General features: G+C 42.8%; 1 protein-coding gene across 1 annotated transcript in view; it reads left to right on the forward strand.

Annotated features, from left to right (window-relative positions):
* Positions 1–20,254, forward strand: part of ulk4 (unc-51 like kinase 4) — a 381,891-nt gene that overhangs the window by 168,461 nt on the left and 193,176 nt on the right. The window contains exons 26-27 of the mRNA XM_078229306.1: positions 3,170–3,221; positions 5,929–6,023. Coding sequence (XP_078085432.1) covers positions 3,170–3,221; positions 5,929–6,023 — 147 coding nt within the window. The remainder of the gene's footprint in view (positions 1–3,169; positions 3,222–5,928; positions 6,024–20,254) is intronic.

The raw sequence follows: 20,254 nt of genomic DNA on the forward strand, positions 1-20,254 counted from the left end.
TTTCTTATGATGGGGATCATCATATACGCTGGGTAGGATCCTAGGGAGTGCAATCAAAGGGGAACAAAGGTCGGCTGTGCAGCTACAGGACCAGGTGGACATAAAGGAGCTGAAGACCCTAAAGCTTTTTTTTTGTCACTTCGAGATAGACTTAGCATGAGTTGGAATCCCTAGTATAAGGATTAAAGTTTGAAGTTTATTTATTCGTATCACAAGTAGGCATACATTAACAATGCAATGCAGTTACTGTGAAAATGCCCTAATTCCAACTCTCTGGCGCCTATTCAGGTACACTGAGGGAGAATTTAGCATGGCTAATGCACCTAACCAGCACGTATTAGGACTGTGGGAGGAAACCAGAGCACCTGGAGGAAACCCATGTAGGCACAGGGAGAACGTGCAGACTCCGCACAGACAGTGGCCCAAGCTGGGAATCGAACCCGGGTCCCTCGCGCTGTGAGGCAGCAGTACTAACCACCGTGCCACTGATTAGGGGTGTTAGTTGAGAGAAAGAAGAGCCTACATCATGGCCTGCAGTAGACACAAGCCCAGTATTGTTATATACGTGAGATCAGGGGAAGGTATACTCGGCCCTCCCACTTTAGCTTCCCTCTTGTCTACCTGTGAGACACCTAAAGTGAGAGAACATCTCAGAAAGCTGATAGTTGGACTTTGCAGTCTAAAGGATTTGCAGGGGTCTGGAGAACACCCCAAAGATCTGCGAAATTGTCTACAGCTGAGTGAATACCACCCCCGCCCCTCCCTGCACTCGATACAACACCAGGTTAAAGTCCAACAGGTTTATTTGGTAGCAAAAGCCACTAGCTTTCGGAGCGTGCTGCTCCTTCGTCAGGTGGAGTGGGAGATGTGCTCACAAACAGGGCATACAGAGACACAAACTCAATTTACAGAATAATGATTGGAATGCTAATCAAGCTAATCAATGCTAATACAGCTAATCAAGTCTTAAAGGTACAGACAATGTGAGTGGAGAGAGCATTAAGCATTCCAAAGTGAGGTTTGCAAAGGAGAACACTTTTGTCTCTTTGGAAAGGAGGCAGCAGCGCTATTCTAACAGATCACAAGCCTTTCTAAGATGTTGGGCCTTATTGATGTTACACCCAAAGCCATCAAGGTTTCTAACTACAGCCCTATTGCAGGTATGAATATGATAGGCCTTCATTCTACCAAGCAACAGCCAAGGTGCCTTCATTTTGTACTGCTCTACAGTACCTGGAACTCTGCTGTTGGTGCTCCATTCCTCACCAGATACTACCCCTTCATCCTTCATCAGCGTCCTCGATTATGTACGTATGTAAACTGGGTGCGAGCTGGAATCTGAAGCTCTTGACAGATACTTGTATATATGCCACCTTCCTGCTCCTATCCATTAGAAGGCACATAGCATGGGATAATGTGTGTCTAAACCTTGCACACAGTAGCATGGCCAGAAGTACAGTGTTGTTGTTGGGCACAAGTGCAGGATATTGCTAATATGCAAGCTTAAGGAGCAAGAAAAAGAAGTTGAAGCGATTACTTGTACATTATTGGGATGACATGAAGCCATCAAATTCTATACCACCACAGCTTCAAAGTGGTTAACTGTGCTTTCCTCCAAAATTCTCTTAATGCTTTTTACAGCCTTCTGTAAAAACAGATGCTTTCAGCATTTGCATTTGTCATGAGATGCACTAACTAATCAAACTACACTCTACCTTCTGTGAAGAAATTACTACACTTGCAAGTAGCCCAAACTGCCCTTGAGAATTTGGTGCCAAATACTACAACAGTTGTGTGAGGCAAAGGAAGTCTTTGCCCAGCAGCCACCAAATTACAGCTAAAGTTTTACGGACATGGTAATCAGGGAATGCAAAATATGTGGGATGGGAGTCACTGCCTTCTGTGTTACATTGCTGATGTGACATCATGTTATGGAGTCAGTGCTTGATGTGTGCATAGTAAATGCATTAATTTTCTTTCAGCCATGCTTTGGAATTCTTCCTTAGTTCAGAGAACCTCTTCCTCATTTTCTCCTGTAACCCATGGGCAAGGCATGCTCCATTCACACCCTGGCCACCCACTCCCATGGGGAAACCCGCGGCAGGGGTGTGCCATTGGCAGGACCATAAGATACCACCGGTGTAAACGGCACAAGATTTTGGCTATAGTTTTACAACTAAAGCACTTTGGCTCAAATCGCAGAAATAAACGTCTTGTTTATTGGTGATTATATTATATCAGTTACCATGCTTGCTTCATGGTAACTAAATTTGAAGGATTCTCCTTGGTCCCAAGAAATGACACCTTTCTCAGTTACATAATCACAAACCACAATATAGTTCTGGCACGTTGTCATGGATGAATATCCATTGGTCTGAATCCAGTTGGCCACAACAGCCTGCAGGAGCAGTAGATAACTGAAGCCCCAGAGAGCTGCTGTACCTGATCTGAATTGCCTCCACCTGCTGCTTTGGCATTTCCTGCCAATCATGAAGAATCCAGCAATGTCTGCGACCCACTGTAGCAATACAGGGGTGCACGCAGACCCCACAACTTATTTTTCCTATGGCCAGGGCATTGGCCCCATCATAACAACCTGGAAATTCTGCTCCAGCTCTTCCAGTCAGAAAACTTGCAACAGAAAAATAACAAAATTGTTACTTCCCCTCTTAGATTTTCACTATTTACCTAAACTTTCCAAATTCTGTTAGTTCTCCTGATTTCAATTTTTTCTCCTTAAGGCTTTGTATAATCAAGCCAGAAAAATAGCCTAGATCATGGATTTATTTTCAAAGTTTCAGCTAACAGAGCTGTTCAGGATTAACTTTGGAACAGCTATACACCCTAGTTTGTGGTAAGTGGATTTGTTTCTCTTCTAAGTTTGCCAGTTAATATTCACATTGGAGTTCCATTCCATGTTAACATGGAATGCCAGTACATTTCAAGGAGGAAGTTATCTTCTCTGTCAAGTGTCTTATCTCCTGAAGGCAATGACAGGACAGTCTGGAATATTTAAGGTCAAAGTTTGGGAAATAAATCATTTATATCCTTTTTCGCCAAATCTTATTCAGTTAAATTATAAACATTTCAGTATTTACTGCAAAAAATAATGAGGATTAGACATTTCAAAATATCTCTTCATAACCTTTGTGCGTTGGTTTGTTTTCAGACTCACATTAAATCCATTGATTCTGGAGAAACAAATATCGAAAGTGCAGTAGGTAAGCACGTCATTTTAGTTTAAGAAAAAATGTGAATCCTGTTTTTCCTCATTCATTCAATTTCTTCATGTAAGCAGGATGTGTTAGCATGATAACAGGAAGAAACATGAAAATGTTCTGAAATTAATTGTATCTTGAATGTTTGGTATCTTTCCTTTGCTGTCTAGAACACTTGATGGGCAGGATTTTCCTCCTGCTCCGTGATGTTTTTTGCTGTGGTGGGAGGTGGCAAGCTGTTCTCTGGCGGTGCTTTCTTATGGTCCCGCCATTGTCAACGGGGTTTCTCCTTGAACATAGCCCTCCCCATGGGGAAACCCGCGGCAGGGGTGTGCCATTGGCAGGACCATAAGATACCACCGGTGTAAACAGCGCAAGATTTTGGCTATAGTTTTACAACTCAAGCACTTTGGCTCAAATCACAGAAATAAACGTCTTGTTTATTGGTGATTATATTTCTGGATCATATCATTGGTTGTAAAGCACTTTGGAATGTCCTGAGATCATGAAAGTGTCCATGTAGTTGTAATTTTAATTCCCCCCTTTCCTTTGTGATGTCCAGTTCTGGACAGTGCACTTTAGAAAGGATGTGCAAGTTTTAGAAAGGGTGCAGAAACGGTTTACGAGAATTGTTCCAGAGATAGATTGGGGATTCTGGGGCTATTCTTTAGAAAAAAGGTCGAGAGGAGATTGGATACAGATGTTCAAAATCACGTAGGGTCTGGACAGAATAGATAGGGACAAACAGTTCCCGCTGGCAGAGAGTAGAGAACCACCAAACATCAATTTAAGGTGATTTGCAAAAGAACCAATGGCCACATGAGAAAAATCATTTCTATGCAGCAAGTGGCTAAGACCTGAAATTAAAGTTTTTTTTAAAGTTTATTTATTAGTGTCACAAGTAGGCTTACATTCTCACTGCAATGAAGTTACTGTGAAAATCCCCTAGTCGCCACAGTCCAGCGCCTGTTTCGGTACACTGAGGGAGGATTTATCATGACCAATTCACCCAACCAGCACATCTTTGGACTGTGGGAGGAAACCGGAGCACCCAGAGGAAACCCACACAGACATGGAGAGAATGTGCAAACTCCACACAGACAGTGACCCAAGCCGGGAATCGAACCCGAGACCCTAGCGCTGTAAGGCAGTGGTGCTAACCACTGTGCCACCATGCCTGAGAGGGTGGTGAAAACAGATTGCATACTGAGTTCCAAAAGGAAATTGAATTGCCCTTGTACATAGCTGACATAGGCACAGTGTGTCCAATGGCTTCCTTCTGTGCTATAACCATTCTATGATTCTACATGGCAGGTTGGCAAGCAGTTGTTAATCTTAACAATTCATCATTCTGTTCAACTGATAGGGAAACCCATGGGCATAACCCATAGAATTCCTCAGCACTCCAAGGAAAAATTTATATTTAATCAAACTCTATGGCATCACAATGTAGATCCTGTGGCAGGTCAGCCAGAGCTGAGGTACTTTTTAGCTTAATATAATAAATATTTTAAACGGCCCCAAAAACCTGCTGGGTCACAAGGTATGTAATTTGGGACTTAATTTTTCAGTCCTCTCTGCATGCTCCTTCTGTCTGAGTCGGGTCACAAGCCCAGTACCAACTGCATGGGGTGGCCTTGCGTTTGGATGGTCTACAAATGTGGTGGCAGGAAGTAGAGTTGGGAATACCACCTACTGGCATATTTACATTTGCTTTGTTCCACACTATCCTCTTTCCTGAGGAAGTCCTGGAAAATTTGGAGTAATGTAACTAGGACTAAGAACAGAGTGGACATTCGGAGACTATTTCCTCGGGTGGATGTAGCTGTTACTAGGGGGCATAACTACAAGGTTCATGGTGGGAGATATAGGAGGAATGTCCGAGGTAAGTTCTTTACTCAGAGAGTGGTTGGGATGTGGAATGGACTGCATGCTGTGATAGTGGAGTCGGACACTTTAGGAACTTTCAAGCAGTTATTGGATAGGCACATGGAGCACACCAGAATGATAGGGAGTGGGATAGCTTGATCTTGGTTTCGGACAAAGCTCGGCACAACATCGAGGGCCGAAGGGCCTGTACTGTGCTGTACTGTTCTATGTTCTATTTAACTGGCTTAATAGGCCACTGTTACCATTTTGCTGACCCTTGTCAATCATGACTTTGTTATCTCGAGACCTGACTATTCCAACACATTTGGCTGATCTCCCACATTCTACCCTCTGTAAACTTGGGGTCATCCAAAACTCTGCTACCTATGTTTCAGTTTGCACCAGTCCTGTTCCCCTAGAACCCCTCTGCTCACTTTGACCATCTGGCCTCAAAAAATGTCAGAAAATTTGTCATGGGCTCAGCAGTAATTTTCTGGATATTGACAATGTTTATTAACTTACCAAATACCTGGTCACCTTCATGACAATCACCTCGAACACAGAAGCCAGCCAGGCTTCAAAAAAACAGATCCTAGTTGACCAGTCTAGTTTAAATAGCAAAGATCAGCACAGACCACACATTGACTGGAACCTTCTGCTTAGCTGCATGCTGAATTTAACCATGTGATACGTCACGACATCCTACACTATGTATACTTGGAGAGTAAAATTTGACAGAATGATAAAACTGTCATGGTAATCAGGTATGTAAGAAATATATTTAGCACTTTTCAGAAAGTACACTTTTTAAATACTGTTTTTCTTTTATAATCAACTTTAGGTCAAACTGGTTCAGAAGAACTGATTAGAATAGTTTTCTCAGCATGGGAGGCGATTACTCAGCATCCAGTGCTACTGACTAACCAACATTCTACAGTAAGTAAGATATATAAGCACGCAAGCATCTATGTTTGTGTGCAAAAATCTGTGATCCTCAAAGTACAGATTATTAATTTAGTAAAGCAGCTGTGTGGTAAAAGATCCAAAAGATACAGTCACCCCATACAGAGCCTTGTTCACATGTCATGTTGTGGAAACATGGCAGATGTACACTGATGGAATACACAAACACATGAGATAGCAATTAGAAACAGGAACGGGCAAATTTCCTTCCCACTAGCCAATTGCAGGACCTTTTCTCCCATTCTCGCTGAGACCAACTACCTCAGCACAACACAGGGATCAAACATGGAACTTCTTTTGGCCTGGATGACTTAGCTACTGCCACTGCCCTAATCAGCTGCATCCTGGGACGAACAACAGTTCTTCACAACTAATTAGTCAATTAAAAAGTGTTGCTGCAACCAAGCTATCAGCTTTCTGTAACAAAACTGAATGATAGTTGGAATCTCTTTCACATGAATACCACACATGATTCAATTACTTGGACTTTTAGACAACTTTTAGAGTATTGCTGGTGTCGATCATTGGAGAGAGAGCTCGAGAGAGTTTGGACAGCTTTCCAATAACCACCATTAGATAAAGAACATTTTTTTGCTTTTTTAAGCCTTGCTTTCAATTTAGGGAAATATTTTTATGTTAACAGTGGTTTAATTGGTGGGATAATTAGTGAGCCTAATCATGTAGAAAAATTCTGTAGTGACTCAACAAATGATGGCGTTTCAGCACCTGTACAGATTTAGCATTAACGGCAATACTTATGATTAAGTTTAGCATCCTTTTATTTTCCCTTCTTTGTTTTAATGAGGCAATTTTTATATTAGTGCATTTGTGTCAGGACTTTTTGTATTTGCCTTTCCTTCATTTATCTCCATCACTAAAACCTCATCCCCTTCAATTCATCCTAACCGTGTTGCCAGCACACGTTATATAAGAATGCTGACAAATATGTAGCAGAACGGGAACAAAATGATGTTCAATTTAACCCTCAAGGTTGTTGCTGCCTCATGTTAAAATAGATTGAAATTGTGAACCTCCATTCTAAGTGCACAGTTGAAATAAAGAGGCAGGTTGGCAGCCAAAATCTTTTCAAATCCTGAGTTCTCCTGCCACTGGAACAGACAGTGGGCCCTATTTTACCATTTTGATTCTAAGTGCTGGGCGGACTTGAAACTGGGAGTGTTTCAGATCCGACCTTTAGACCCGTTCTCAGGCGCCCCCATACGCACTCTGCCTGAAAAAATATCAGCAATTCTGAATCGCGCTGTGGTAGCCTGTGGCTGGGGCTTAACACGCCCGAAACCCTGCAGCTCCGATCGGCGCCTCCAACTGCACATGTGTTGCAAAAATTATAGAATGCTGCTCCCCTGCCACACCCTTCCCGGGCCAGATAATGCCTCCCCTGGCCTCCACAGACACTGTCCCACCCCCACAACATTAATGACCCCCCCTCCCCCCCCCGGCCACCCAGATCGATCACGGGCCCTTCCCCCTGCATTCCCCCTCACTGATCTCAGGCAGAGTGGCAGTGAACCCTCCTCCCCCTCACTGATCTCAGGCAGAGTGGCAATGGACCCCCCTTCCCCCCTCACTGATCTCAGGCAGAGTGGCAGCGGGCCCCCCCCTTCCCCTTCACTGATCACAGGCAGAATGGCAGTGAACCCTCCTCCCCCTCACTGATCTCAGGCAGAGTGGCAATGGACCCCCCTTCCCCCCTCACTGATCACAGGCAGAGAGTCATCACACCCCCCCCCCCCCCCCCACCCCAAAACCGATCTCAAGCAGAGAGCCTTTGGACGCTCGGCATTTACCTCCTCACTAACTGGAGTGCCCGAATCGGACTTTGGTGGAGCATGTCTGTTTCATGCCGATTCTGGATGGGTGAACGCGGTGGTAAAGGGGGAAGTGCCGGTAAGGTTGGGCATGCAGCCCATTAAGTCAATTTAAATGCATGCAAATGCACTTAAATGGCCATCGCACCCTTTCTGGGCAAGGAGCGGATTGTGGCCATTTTCGGGCCTTGGTAAAGGGGGAACTGGCATGGGCACAGATCGTGCTACTTGCCTCATGCCTGACTTTACCAAGTTTTCACACCCGAAAATGGGTGCAACTTGATAGTAAAACTGGGCCCAGTGAGTCCTAGAAAGACAACAGGGACTCAGGCGGAATATTACTGATGGCCAATTAAGATATAATTGAGGATAATGGCCTGCCTCTCTGAGCTGCCAGCCTAGCAGAGGGCAATAGCTCAGCAGCACCTCCAGTAGAGGTAGCCACTTCTGAGGCTGCACTTCCAAGTTGTTTTGTTATTGTATTGGGGTAAGGCCCCAGCTATCAGAGAGATGAACCTTCCAGCGGTGGCATTGGAGCTGCAGGATTGGCCATTGCTGCTGGGGGCCTCTCCATGGACTATGGATTAACCATTGAGAAAGGTCTTGCCCACGCCTCACCCCAGAGAACCTGGTGGGGGAACAGTTGTGGTTTTCCCGGCCGTCTCTACATGTGGTGGGGGCCATTCCAATGCTAGCAAAATGCTGGAGAAAATGAGTAGCCATTAGTTGACCAATTAATTGGTTTAATTGGCTGCCACTGACATTCCTGCCTTTGAGGCTACTCTGTGATGCTAGGAAGTCACAATCTCCCATTTTGACACTTTCTGCCATTATTTTACAAGGTCCTCCTCCTCCCAACCCATCTCCAGAGAGTCAGCAAAATTTAGCATGTGATCTTTTGTTAAAACAAAAGCAAACTGGAAATCTGAAATAAAAACAAGATATGCTGGAAATACTCAGCAACTCAAGCTTCTTGCGAATTTTCCAGTACTTTCACTTTTGAGACATTTTCATTGTTGTGATCAAAAACCATTTTTAAATGTTCACGTGTCCTACATTTAATCCATTATTAACTTTTGCTACGTTTGCCTTATTCGATTTTCAGTGCAGAACACACTTCGATTTCCTCCTTTAGGCATCTAACATTACACAAGCAGAGGCTTTCCTTCCTCATGGTTTACAGTTGGTCTTCTGACTGCAGCACATTGTTTCTTCTTCAGACCTGGGTTTAGCTGGACCCTGTCTGTTTACCGAGATTAACATTGAAGGAGGGAGAGAATCAGCTTGTGTGTGAAACAAAAAACAAATACCTCTTATGCCACAAATTTAAAATTAAGCAGAGAATGCTGGAAGTCTCAGCCGGTCAGGCTGTATCTGTGAAGAGAAGAAGGAACTGTTAACATTGTGGGTTGACAATCTCTTGTCAGCATCAGGGAATGAGACAGATGAACATAACTCACCATAACTCATTATTATAGCACCCTTACCTTCATAAAACATCCCAAGGTACTTTACAAGAGCATTAAAAGACAAAATTGTTCAGCATAAGGTCAGCTTGGTCAAAGAGATAGATTTTAAGGAGTGTCCTAAAAGAGGAAAGCAAGCTGAAGAGTGGAGAGTTTTAAGGGGGGAATTCCAGAACTTGGATCCAAGACAGCTGCAGGCCACCAATCAAGGAATAATTAAATTTGCGGATGATCAAGCAGTCAGAATTAGAGGAGCGCAGGTATCTCAGAGGAGGAGGAGATTATGGAGATAGGGAGGAGCGAGGAAATAGAGGGATATGAAAACCAGGATGGAAATTTTAAAATCAAAAATTTAAAATTCATACAACATAAAAGGCATATCAGAGACTTTGGGTAAGATTCTCCGGCCTCCCAGCCATGTGCTTCCCAGCGGTAGGAGGCGGCTTGCTGTTCACTAGCGGTGGAATTCTCTGATCCCTTCACTGTCACCCCACATCGTTGGGAAACACACAGGCAGAGGTGCGCTGTTGGCGGGACTGGAGAAGCCCGTGGCGAGATTTCCAGCCCTTATGTATTTGTAAACCTTTATCGCAGAATAGCAGAGAAGGGAAGCTTGGAAAATCTGCCCAGGGAGGAATCTCCAATTGTTCAGGAGCATAATGGAAGAAAAAGGTCTGACACAGGGGTAAAGACCACCGCGTCCCATTGTGGATCCCCATTTCAAGAAGCAGCCCACAATCCCCCCCACCCACTCCACACCTTCCCATAAATTCTTGTGTACCCATTCCAGTACCTGTTGCCCACAGAAAAATATAAGCTGAGGTTCAGAACTGAAATTTTTAAAGTCTGACTGTAAAATTCCTGATAGAATGATAAGGTGCTGTGCCTCACACACTCCGCCTAATTGGAGCTGTGTAGGGGGCCGAGGACAGAGGAGTCAGACTGGTGTGTAGAAGTGAAGTGGCGTTGTGCAGCATGGGGAGGTATTTTGTCATCTAGGAAAGTGAGGGTAAGATTTACTGGGAAATATGAGAAACATGCCACAAGGTGCCAGCAATATGCTACCAAAAATACCATAGCAACCCTTCAGTTCGCTTCCTAAAAAAAAGCCAAAGAATTTAATTTTTAAAAACATTTTCTCATACATTTAGGAACAACAGGGGCAACATGGTAGCACAGTGGTTAGCACTGCTGCTTCACAGCTCCAGGGACCTGGGTTCGATTCCCGGCTTGGGTCACTGTCTGTGTGGGTTTCCTCCAGGTGCTCCGGTTTCCTCCCACAGTCCAAAGATGTGCGGGTTAGGTTGATTGGCCATGCTAAAATTGCCCCTTAGTGTCCTGAGATGCGTAGATTAGAAGAATTAGTGGGTAAATATGTAGGGATATGGGGGTAGGGCCTGGGTAGGATTGTGGTCGGTGCAGACTTGATGGGCCAGATGGCCTCTTTCTGCACTTTTGGGTTTCTATGATTGATCTATGAACTTCTTGGCTCTCCTCTATGCCATTTCCAGTGGTTGGATATTTTTATTGTTCTTCCATGATCAGAATAGAGGATTCAAAGGGTGGCCTGACCAGAGCATTCCCTCACATTGATGTAAAAATAATCCATTGATTCTGGAGCTCTTCCTCATGCTCGCTATGCAAGAAAAAGTACTACATCAATGTAAGTTCTTTCTTTTCATGCTGATACCATCAAACTTTAATCTGGAGTAAACTGGCTGTCAACTTGTACCACATGGCGTAAGCTATTCAAATTTCTTTCAAGTATGAATTTCTCTGAATTCTTTGTAGACACTACGTCCTTGTACTCACTCACACCTGTATAACATTCTTTGCATTGTGCCCGTGTTTTTAATCTTTTCTGACTACAGCACTATCACTTGCCTAGAAAGCGATTCTCCATAAGTTCTGGACCCCCTCCTTCACACCTGTTCTCTGTTCAGCAGCCTGTAAGATGCATTTACAGTGAGGTGAGATTGATGAAGTATCATTTTCTCCCACACGTTGCACACTCTGCCTAATGAGAACTGTCAAAAGTAATCACTCATAAAGCTGGCAGAGTCTGTTGTATGATCCCACTGGGACAGCAACTAAATACTTAAGACGTTGTGAGTAACTTAATGGTTACACTAGTGAGTTCTGTCAAACTGTTATTGTTCATTGCGCAATAAGATAAATAGGCGCAGAACACACAGAATCAAACTGGCAGCAACAGGATAGCGAATCAACACCACAGAAACCGACTATTTGACCTAGTTTGTCTATACTGGTGTTTATACTCCACACAAGCTTCCTTTCACCTCTTTTTAGTTAAAGGATATTTCCTTTAATTGGAGCAAGCTTCCTCTCACCTCTTTTTAGTTAAAGGATATTTCCTTTAATTGGAGCAGTAATTGTTAATTTATTTAATCTAAGCTAATTTAGCAGGCAATTTGTTTTTCCAAAAGAAACACCTTACAAATGTTATCAAACATAATGTGATACGGAATCACATGTAGGGCAAAATCTTGTTGAAGTGTGGGAGGAATCTCAGCTGCTGGCTGGGGAGCCAGCGAGAGATCCGTGCTGCCTCTTTTTGGGAAGGCCTGCCAAGTCACAAACCCATCAGGCAGTGGTGAGGCCAGTGGCATACCTTTCCCTAGAACCATGAACCAGGGGGACGGATGTCTAGCCTACTGAACAGTGCTGCTAGGGAAGCCGTGGCTGTTTTAGAAAGGATAGGCACCCGAGGCCCAGGACCATAGAGTATCTTCAATTGAAGCCCCCCCCCCCCCCAGGAAATGACACGCTAGCCACATGGTTTTAGCTGCCGTACATGCTATATGACAAAAAGCTTGCCTGCTACTGGATTAATACCGGTGGTGGTGGCATGAGGCCATTAAGTGGTCATTGATTGGCCATTTAAGGGTCTCAATAGATGGCGGGGGCAGGAAGGTTGACCATGGGCCTTCCCACCAAGCACAGCACCATCCTGCCTAATTACATGCCCTCTGAGCTCCAAGCTTGCCACCAGCAAGAGCACAAAATTCCGCTCAGTTGGAAGGCCAGATGACCAAAAGCTGGGCCAAAGAAGCCGTTTTTAAGAAGGGTCTTAAAGAAAGGTAGAGAGGCCGAGTCAGAGAGGTTTAAGGAGTGAATTCAAAATCTTAGGGCCTTGGCAGTTAATTTAATATAATTTGTAATAACAGATTTAGCAAATCTATTTCCTATTAACAGGAGTTCACAGAATCTAGCTAATTGAATTTTGGCATTGAATTCACCTCATCATTTTAAGATGTTACAAGATGACAGCATGGAAAGAAAGTATTATTTTGGATGGTATAAAGGGTGCTGACATATCCATGCAGTGTGATGATGGCACAGATCCTCCGAGCATTTTAATGACTTGTGACACATTTGCCCTAGAGTATTCAGTGAATGGAAATTTGTTTACATTTCATTCTGTGGCGTTCGTACTCTTCAAGGAAAGGATATATTTTAGGTTCTTCTTTGGATAGATTAAACAAATGAAGACTGAGGAGAGACAGAATAAACTAAACTGTTCAACTTTAAAGGGAGTACAGGAACAGAGTACAGGTACAGGAACTAAATGGTTCAACTTTAAAGGGAGTACAGGAACAGAGAGACCTGGAAGTTTACACACACAAATCTTGAAAGGTAGTACGACGTGTTGATAAGATTGTAAGACAAAAGGAAGAATACAGGTTCCTGCACTTTTAACAGTAGAAGCTTAGAGCATGACAGTTATGGTAAACCTTTAAAGATCACTAATTAGGTTTCAGCTGAAATGTCCAAATCCAAGGGCCACAATTCAGGAAGAAAGGATTTCAAGGTTTTGGAGAGGATCATAGAATCCCTACAGTACAGAAGGAGACCATTCGACCCATTGAGTCTGCACTGACCACAATCCCACCCAGACCCTAATCCCCACAATTTTACCCTGCTAATCTCCCTGACACTCGGGTCAACTTAGCATGGCCAATCAACCTAACCTGTAAACCTTTGGACTGAGATAGGAAACTGGAGCACCTGGAGGAAACCCATGCAGACATGGGGAAGACATGCAAACTCCACACAGACAGTGATCTGAGGCCAGAATTGAACTTGGGTCCCTGGCGCTGTGAGGCAGCAGTGTTAACCACTGTGCCACCGTGCCGAGGAGATTTACTAGCATGATCGTGGCGTTGTTGGGTTTCAGTTAGATGAAAGACTGAAGAAGCTGGAAATATTCTCCTTGGACCTGAGCACATTAATAGAGGTGCTCAAAATTATACAGGGCCTTGAATAGAATAAATAAGACAAACTGTTCCTCCTGGGACGAGGGCCAATAACCAGAGGACATAAATATAAGATAATTGACAAAAGAATCAGAAGTGAGATGAGATTTTTTTTTCGCGCACTGAATAATGAGAATGCCCTTCCTGAAAGAGTGATGGAAGAAGATTCAGTAGTCAGTTTCAAAAAGGAATTGGATAAATACTTGGAAAGGAAACATTTGCTATGTTGTAGGAAAGAGCAGGGGAGTGAGACTAATTGGACAGAGCTTTCAAAAAGCCGACGTAGACATGTTTGTCCAAATGGCCTCCTTCTATGCTCCAACCTTCTCTAATTCGATGGAACAAATTTGTAATACATATTGGGCGGGATTCTCCGGCCATTCACGCCAGCAGAATTCTCTGCAATGAACAGAGATTTGACCGAATGCCAAATTCTCCATTCTCGTTGGCAGCGGCAGGGCATGAACGGCTGGAGAATTCCGGCCAATATGACTGCAAAGAAAATAAAATCTGTAAACCCAGCAAATCTGAAATAAAAATGGAAAAGACTGAAAAGATATTTCTGTAAAGATAGGCATAGAGTGACACCCAGAATATTAATTTGTCACTTTTCTATACAGGTAGTGACAGGTTTGTTATATTTTTGCTGCCATTTTCCACGTTTGCAATGCAATAGACAGTCGTATTCTAATTTGATGTTTCTCAATATAATCACATTCTAATTATAACTACTTATTCACAAAGTCTTTAGTTCCTGTCAGCATCAAGATGTGATTATTAAATTGTTTCCAGTCTACCCACGCATCACTTCCCCCTCTGTCTCAAGACAGATGCTCTCTACAGTATTAGTTATCACCTCCACATATTTTTCCTCCATTTCTGGGACAGATGCTCTTGTTCCAAGACCAGCCATCTCCCCCCCCCCCCCCCGCTTAGCATCCTTCTTGGCTCAAATATGTTGGCTGTTTTCCCGACCAATAAATAAAATGTGCTTTTTTTGTAATCTTCTCATAACCACATCTGGTGCTCGATCTCCTTGGTGGCCAGCATGCAGGCATCTATGCAGACTGTTTCTCTGCAATCTATGAAGCTATCATTGCAAATTGTCCAATGTTCAGTCCTTGTTGCAGCATCATCACCATCACCATGCCCCCGACCCTTCCCTCAGCTAGGAGCTCTGCTCTCCAGATTAACCATCGCACTGCAATAACTTCATCTCCCAATTTATTGTTAAAGCCTCCAGGCTGGCAATTACTCCAATACTGCTTCCCCTCTGCCTCAGTACCAGATGTTTTCCTTTCCAAGCCAATCATCACATCTGCAATGCCTTACTTCCATTTCTAGGCCTGGCACATTCATGTCCTGATCAACCATGATTCCCTTATTGCTTCCAGGTTTGATACTTGGTGTGCAGGGTGGGGTGAGGGAGAGAGTTGTGCATACATTTCAAATTTAACTTCCCCTCAAAATCAAACTGCACATTGACAACTTCTGCAAAACTTTTATTACATCAATAGAACCTGCTTTCTTAAAATTAATTTTATGAGACGTAAACATTGCTGGCTGGGCCAGCATTTATTGCCCATCCCTAACTACCCTCCATTTCAGAGGGCATTTTAGAGTTAACCATATTGCTGTGGGTCTGTAGTCACATGTAGGCCAGACCAGGTAAGGACGGCACTCACTCCCTAAAGGACATGAGTGAACCAGATGCTCTTTCAATTATTTGGAAAATAAAGCATACAGTACAAAGCTTAAACCAGGATAGTCATTTAATAAAGTGGCAGCACGGTGGCACAGTGGTTAGCACTGCTGCCTCACAGCACCAGGGGCCCGGGTTCAATTTCCGGCTTGGGTCACTGTCTGTGCGGAGTCTGCATGTTCTACCCATGTCTGCGTGGATTTCCTCCAGGTGCTCTGGTTTCCTCCCACAGACCGAAAGACGTGCTGGTTAGGTGCAATGGCCATGCTAAATTCTCCGTCAGTGTGCCCGAACAGGTGCCAGAGTGTGACGACTAGGGGATTTTCACAGTAACTTCATTGCAGTGTTAATGTAAGCCTATGTGTGACAATTATAAATAAACTTTAAAAACTGATATTCTGAAAATCCTGTCATTTAGATTTTCTATAGATCTTAAGGACGGCATGGTTAGTACTGCTGTCTCACAATGCCAGGGACCTGGTTTGGGTGACTACCTGTGTGGTGTTTGCATGTTCTCCCTGTTTCTACATGGGGTTCCTCTGGGTACTACTATTTCCTCCCACAGTCCAAAGATATGCAGGTTAGGTGGGTTGGCCATGGTAAATTGTTCCTTAATGTCAATTAGAGTTATGTGAAAGGTGATGCTCTGTTGGAGAGTAGGTGCAGACTCAATGGGCCAAATGGCCTGCTTCTGTACTGTAGGGACTGTATGATTTTATGGTCTTCATTGTATAATAAGATTTTATCAGATGTACATAGCTGTTAGTTTTCTTTCAAATCCTTGAACAGATGCTCTTATTAATTCTTTTTGAGCCAAGAGGCACACAGCATAATTTTCTTGGTAATATTTTCTCTCCCTGTTTTGTTATTTTTCTCCCTCTCACTAGTTAATCTATTAGAAGTCTCACAACACCAGGTTAAAGTCCAACAGGTTTATTTGGTATCACGAATTTTCAGAGCACTGCTCATTCATCAAGTGACTCGCTTGATGAAGGAACAGCACTCCGTAAGCTTATGATACCAAATAAACCTGTTAGTTAATCTATAGTTGATTTTTGTGATACAGTCTGGTGCTGGATGCTCCTTATTGCCTTATCGTTTTTCTATGTGCCAACTTGAACATTAGGTGATTTAATGGTAAGGAATGATGGCAATCAAACTTGATACTACTGTGTTCAAGCGCATGAGTTTTCTAACAATCCGGAACAGCATACGCTGACATATTTTTTGTTTTCCAAGCTAGTGATAGCTGATACTAGTTTCAGAATTTCCATTCTTCAGGGAGGGGGAAACATTTGGGGAGGAAATTGTAAAAATAAATTAGGTAAACTCTCATTGTATCTTTGTTTTTTTGCTTTGTGTAACAGACATTGTTTCAACATAACTACTTTCGGATGCACACTGACCTCTAGCTCACCAATGGTGAGTGACAGGGGATTTTGGACCATTAATGTGCACTCGCTGTATAACCATCATTGTGGGAAACATTCAATGCTTTAAGTAATTTAGTATTTATTTCCTTCTCCTCTCTTGGGTAGCATGTACTATATCCAGTTGAGAAGGTAAGGCAAGTTATCTATTGCTGATTCTTCTCTAATGCTTCCTGTTACCAGCTGCTAGGTGGTGCATGAGAATGATCCAATTTGGCTTAAGCTCCCATGGGTCCCCATAGCCTTGCTAAAATCTGATATCAGTCATGAGCTACTGAAATGAATATTGCACCACTTGATGTAGTACTAAGCCACATAAGCCAGGATGGCCCTGAGTAGGGACCTTGCTGATATCTAGTGTAAGACCCAGGCCAGAAAGTCTAAGGTGTTTTATGAAGGTGGCCCAGACCCTAAGTTTTGCATTTTGATTTTTGGGATGGTTAAGCATAAGGTGTTTCACTCCAGGTATGATTCAAGTGACCCACTTGAATCATACCAGGAGTGAAGCACCTTATGCCCAGCTGTTACCAAATAAAGTTTATTTAAGAACATAGTTAAAATATAACAAAAAAGAATTGGCATAACTTTTACCAATTATAAAATTTAACGTGCCACAGTATAATCCTAACAGAAATCGGAAAACAAAAAATATGTCAGCGTATGCTGTTCCGGATTGTTAGAAAACTCATGCGCTTGAACACAGTAGTATCAAGTTTGATTGCCATCATTCCTTACCATTAAATCATCTAATGTTCAAGTTGGCATATAGAAAAACGATAAGGCAATAAGGAGCATCCAGCACCAGACTCTATCACAAAAATCAACTATAGATTAACTAACAGGTTTATTTGGTATCTCTGTTGTTCCAAATTAAACACCTTCCCACAGACATACACCCTTCTTCAGACTTGGCACAGAAACAAGTATGCTCACATGATGCTGGATTTTTAACACCTGCTATGAATTGGTCCTTCGAATGTTGGATCAAATCTCTGAGGCGTCCCAATCCTGGAACTTTCCAAAAAGCCTCTGGAGAGAGAGAGACACGCACTGCCTTCTTCCACCAGCAACTAAGAAAATGAAACTAAAAATTTTAGAGGGAGGGCAAAAGCACTGTTGCTTCCCTCCACCTCAAGCTACTACTGAAAAGCAAAACTAAAAATTGGACTTTCCTATGAAGCATAGCTGTCCCGAACCACATGACATGAACTGTCAATCATCCTCAATCAAGCCACTCAGCAATTCCCATAGGACCATTAAAACCCCAGAACACTGCATTAGGCCAGATTAAAATCAGCATGATGTCCATGATATTGTTTCAGTAACAAAATTAGAGAACATCAGCTGCAGACAATACGGTGCCGACAAAATCCTGCAAAGGAAATGATTAAAATACATTTCTTAAAGGCACAATAAGGTCACACTAGCAAAGCACACCAGGATGGCCCAAAAACCCAATCCCTGATCTGCACTGTTTCTAGGAATCTGAATTAAAGACTGAAAATGCTGGAAATCCTCAGCAGGTCTGGCAGCATCTGTGGAGCAAAGTTGACATTTCAGGTTGATGATCTTTCACCAGAACTGAAGCCCATGTCTGTCGATGTCCGATTAAATGCAAATAAAATTGTTTATTTATTCTTTGCGTGCAGCTGAGAATTCTGACCATCCCTTAGAATTCGAAAAGGGTAGAATTTAGTATTGGAGGAATAACAAATACAATTGTGGGTCATCACACACAAAGGCAAAAGGAATTGCAGGATTTGCCATTGAAATGAGATCCAAGAGTAACCAACATCAATTCATTGTCGGCAAGTTTTTAATTGATCCACTTTTGAAGTATTTTGCAATCTGGATTCCAGTTTCTTATTAATGTGCACAAAACTGCCTAGTGTTTTCATTTCAATGTTATGTAGTCAAGCACATTTTAAAGACAGAATAAAAACCGTTTCTAAGGTTGCACTTGAGCAAATTAAAATTTATACATGAAATGTACTCAATTAAAACATCCAGCCCAACCGTGTTCATTTAGGTCGTCTCCCAGTGGATTTCATGATGCATGGCTTTTGGCCTGCTGCCAAAATAATCATCTCTCAAAGCAACCCTTTGACCTCCTGAGAATTCCCCTCATTTAATGTTGGAGCAAAGACAGCTCCTGGAACATAATCAAAAAATACTGGTTTTGCATGAGAATCAGGAGACAAGTGAAATTATTGATGGTAATTTACACGATAATGAAGTTTGTGCTCTTGCAACTTTTCTCCAGCCAAAGTATCTCTGGCTTTTAGCTAAAATACTGTTTATAAAGGATGCTATGACACTTGGGGATAACTAGATTCTCTTCTAATTAGTACTGAAACTCCAGAATATTGAACATGGTTTAAGTTCTCTGAGGAATATGGTACAAAGTTGATGCTTCATAATGTGCTGTGACAAAGGTTCTTTTCCTTCTTCAAAATCCATTTCAAAAACTCTTATTAATTTTACTCATGTTCTTCATATTTCAATAACCTAGATTTTCCAATGATAGTTATTTTACTCCTCGAGCTTCATGCATTTGTTGTATTTGAAATTGAACACATTTGAATTTGTCATGAATTCGTTGGTAGTTTGCACCAGATATAAATCTGAGGGGGCTATATCCCACATGTGTTTCTGCCTCGTGTTTATTGTAGGGAAGATTGCGCTTTACTACAGCAAGGGAATGCACTTTATCATAGAATCTTGGAATTCCTACAGTGCAGAAAAGGCCATTTGGCCCATCGAGTTTGCACCAACTCTCTGACAGAGTATCTTACCCAGACCCTCTTCCACCATCCCTTCCCCCCACCCCACTACCCTTCCTTGTAACCCCACACATTTACCAGGGCTAATCCATCTAACCTACACATCTTTGGACACTAAGGGACAATTTAGCATGGCCAGTCCACCTAACCTAATCTTTGGAATGTGAGAGGAAACCGGACGCCGGAAGGAAATCCACGCAGGAAAGGGGAGAACGTGCAAAGTTCACACAGATAGTCACCCAAGGCCAGAATTGAACCGGGGTCCCTGGCGCCGTGAAGGCAGCAGTGCCACCATGCCGTCTTATTACAACTTGTAGTGGTAGCTCGCTGGCCTGGTAATTGCAGGGTCTGCCACGCTCCTGACCTGGGATTGCAGGCTGGGGTATGCTCCTGGGTTCCTCAACAAATATCCAGAGTGATTGAAATGAAAACAAAATATACTGGGAATATGTAGTAGATCCGACAGCACCAGTGATGAGAGAAACAGAGTTGACATTTCAGATTGGTGACTTTCATGAGAAAAGCATGTTGAGTGCAGTGGTCTGACCATAATATATATAGAAAGATGTCCTTCTGGATGCAGTACTTACACCAGTCATCTCTTACATTAAGCTGTTTGAAGTGCATTTTATATGTTGACTCATAAATGCTGGTTTCACACTGGCATTTGAACACTGTTCCTGCTTAATTTCTGTCTCTGCTTATTCCTACCTTATT

Source organism: Mustelus asterias, chromosome 2, assembly GCF_964213995.1.
Source record: "Mustelus asterias chromosome 2, sMusAst1.hap1.1, whole genome shotgun sequence".
NCBI classification, from domain to species: domain Eukaryota; kingdom Metazoa; phylum Chordata; class Chondrichthyes; order Carcharhiniformes; family Triakidae; genus Mustelus; species Mustelus asterias.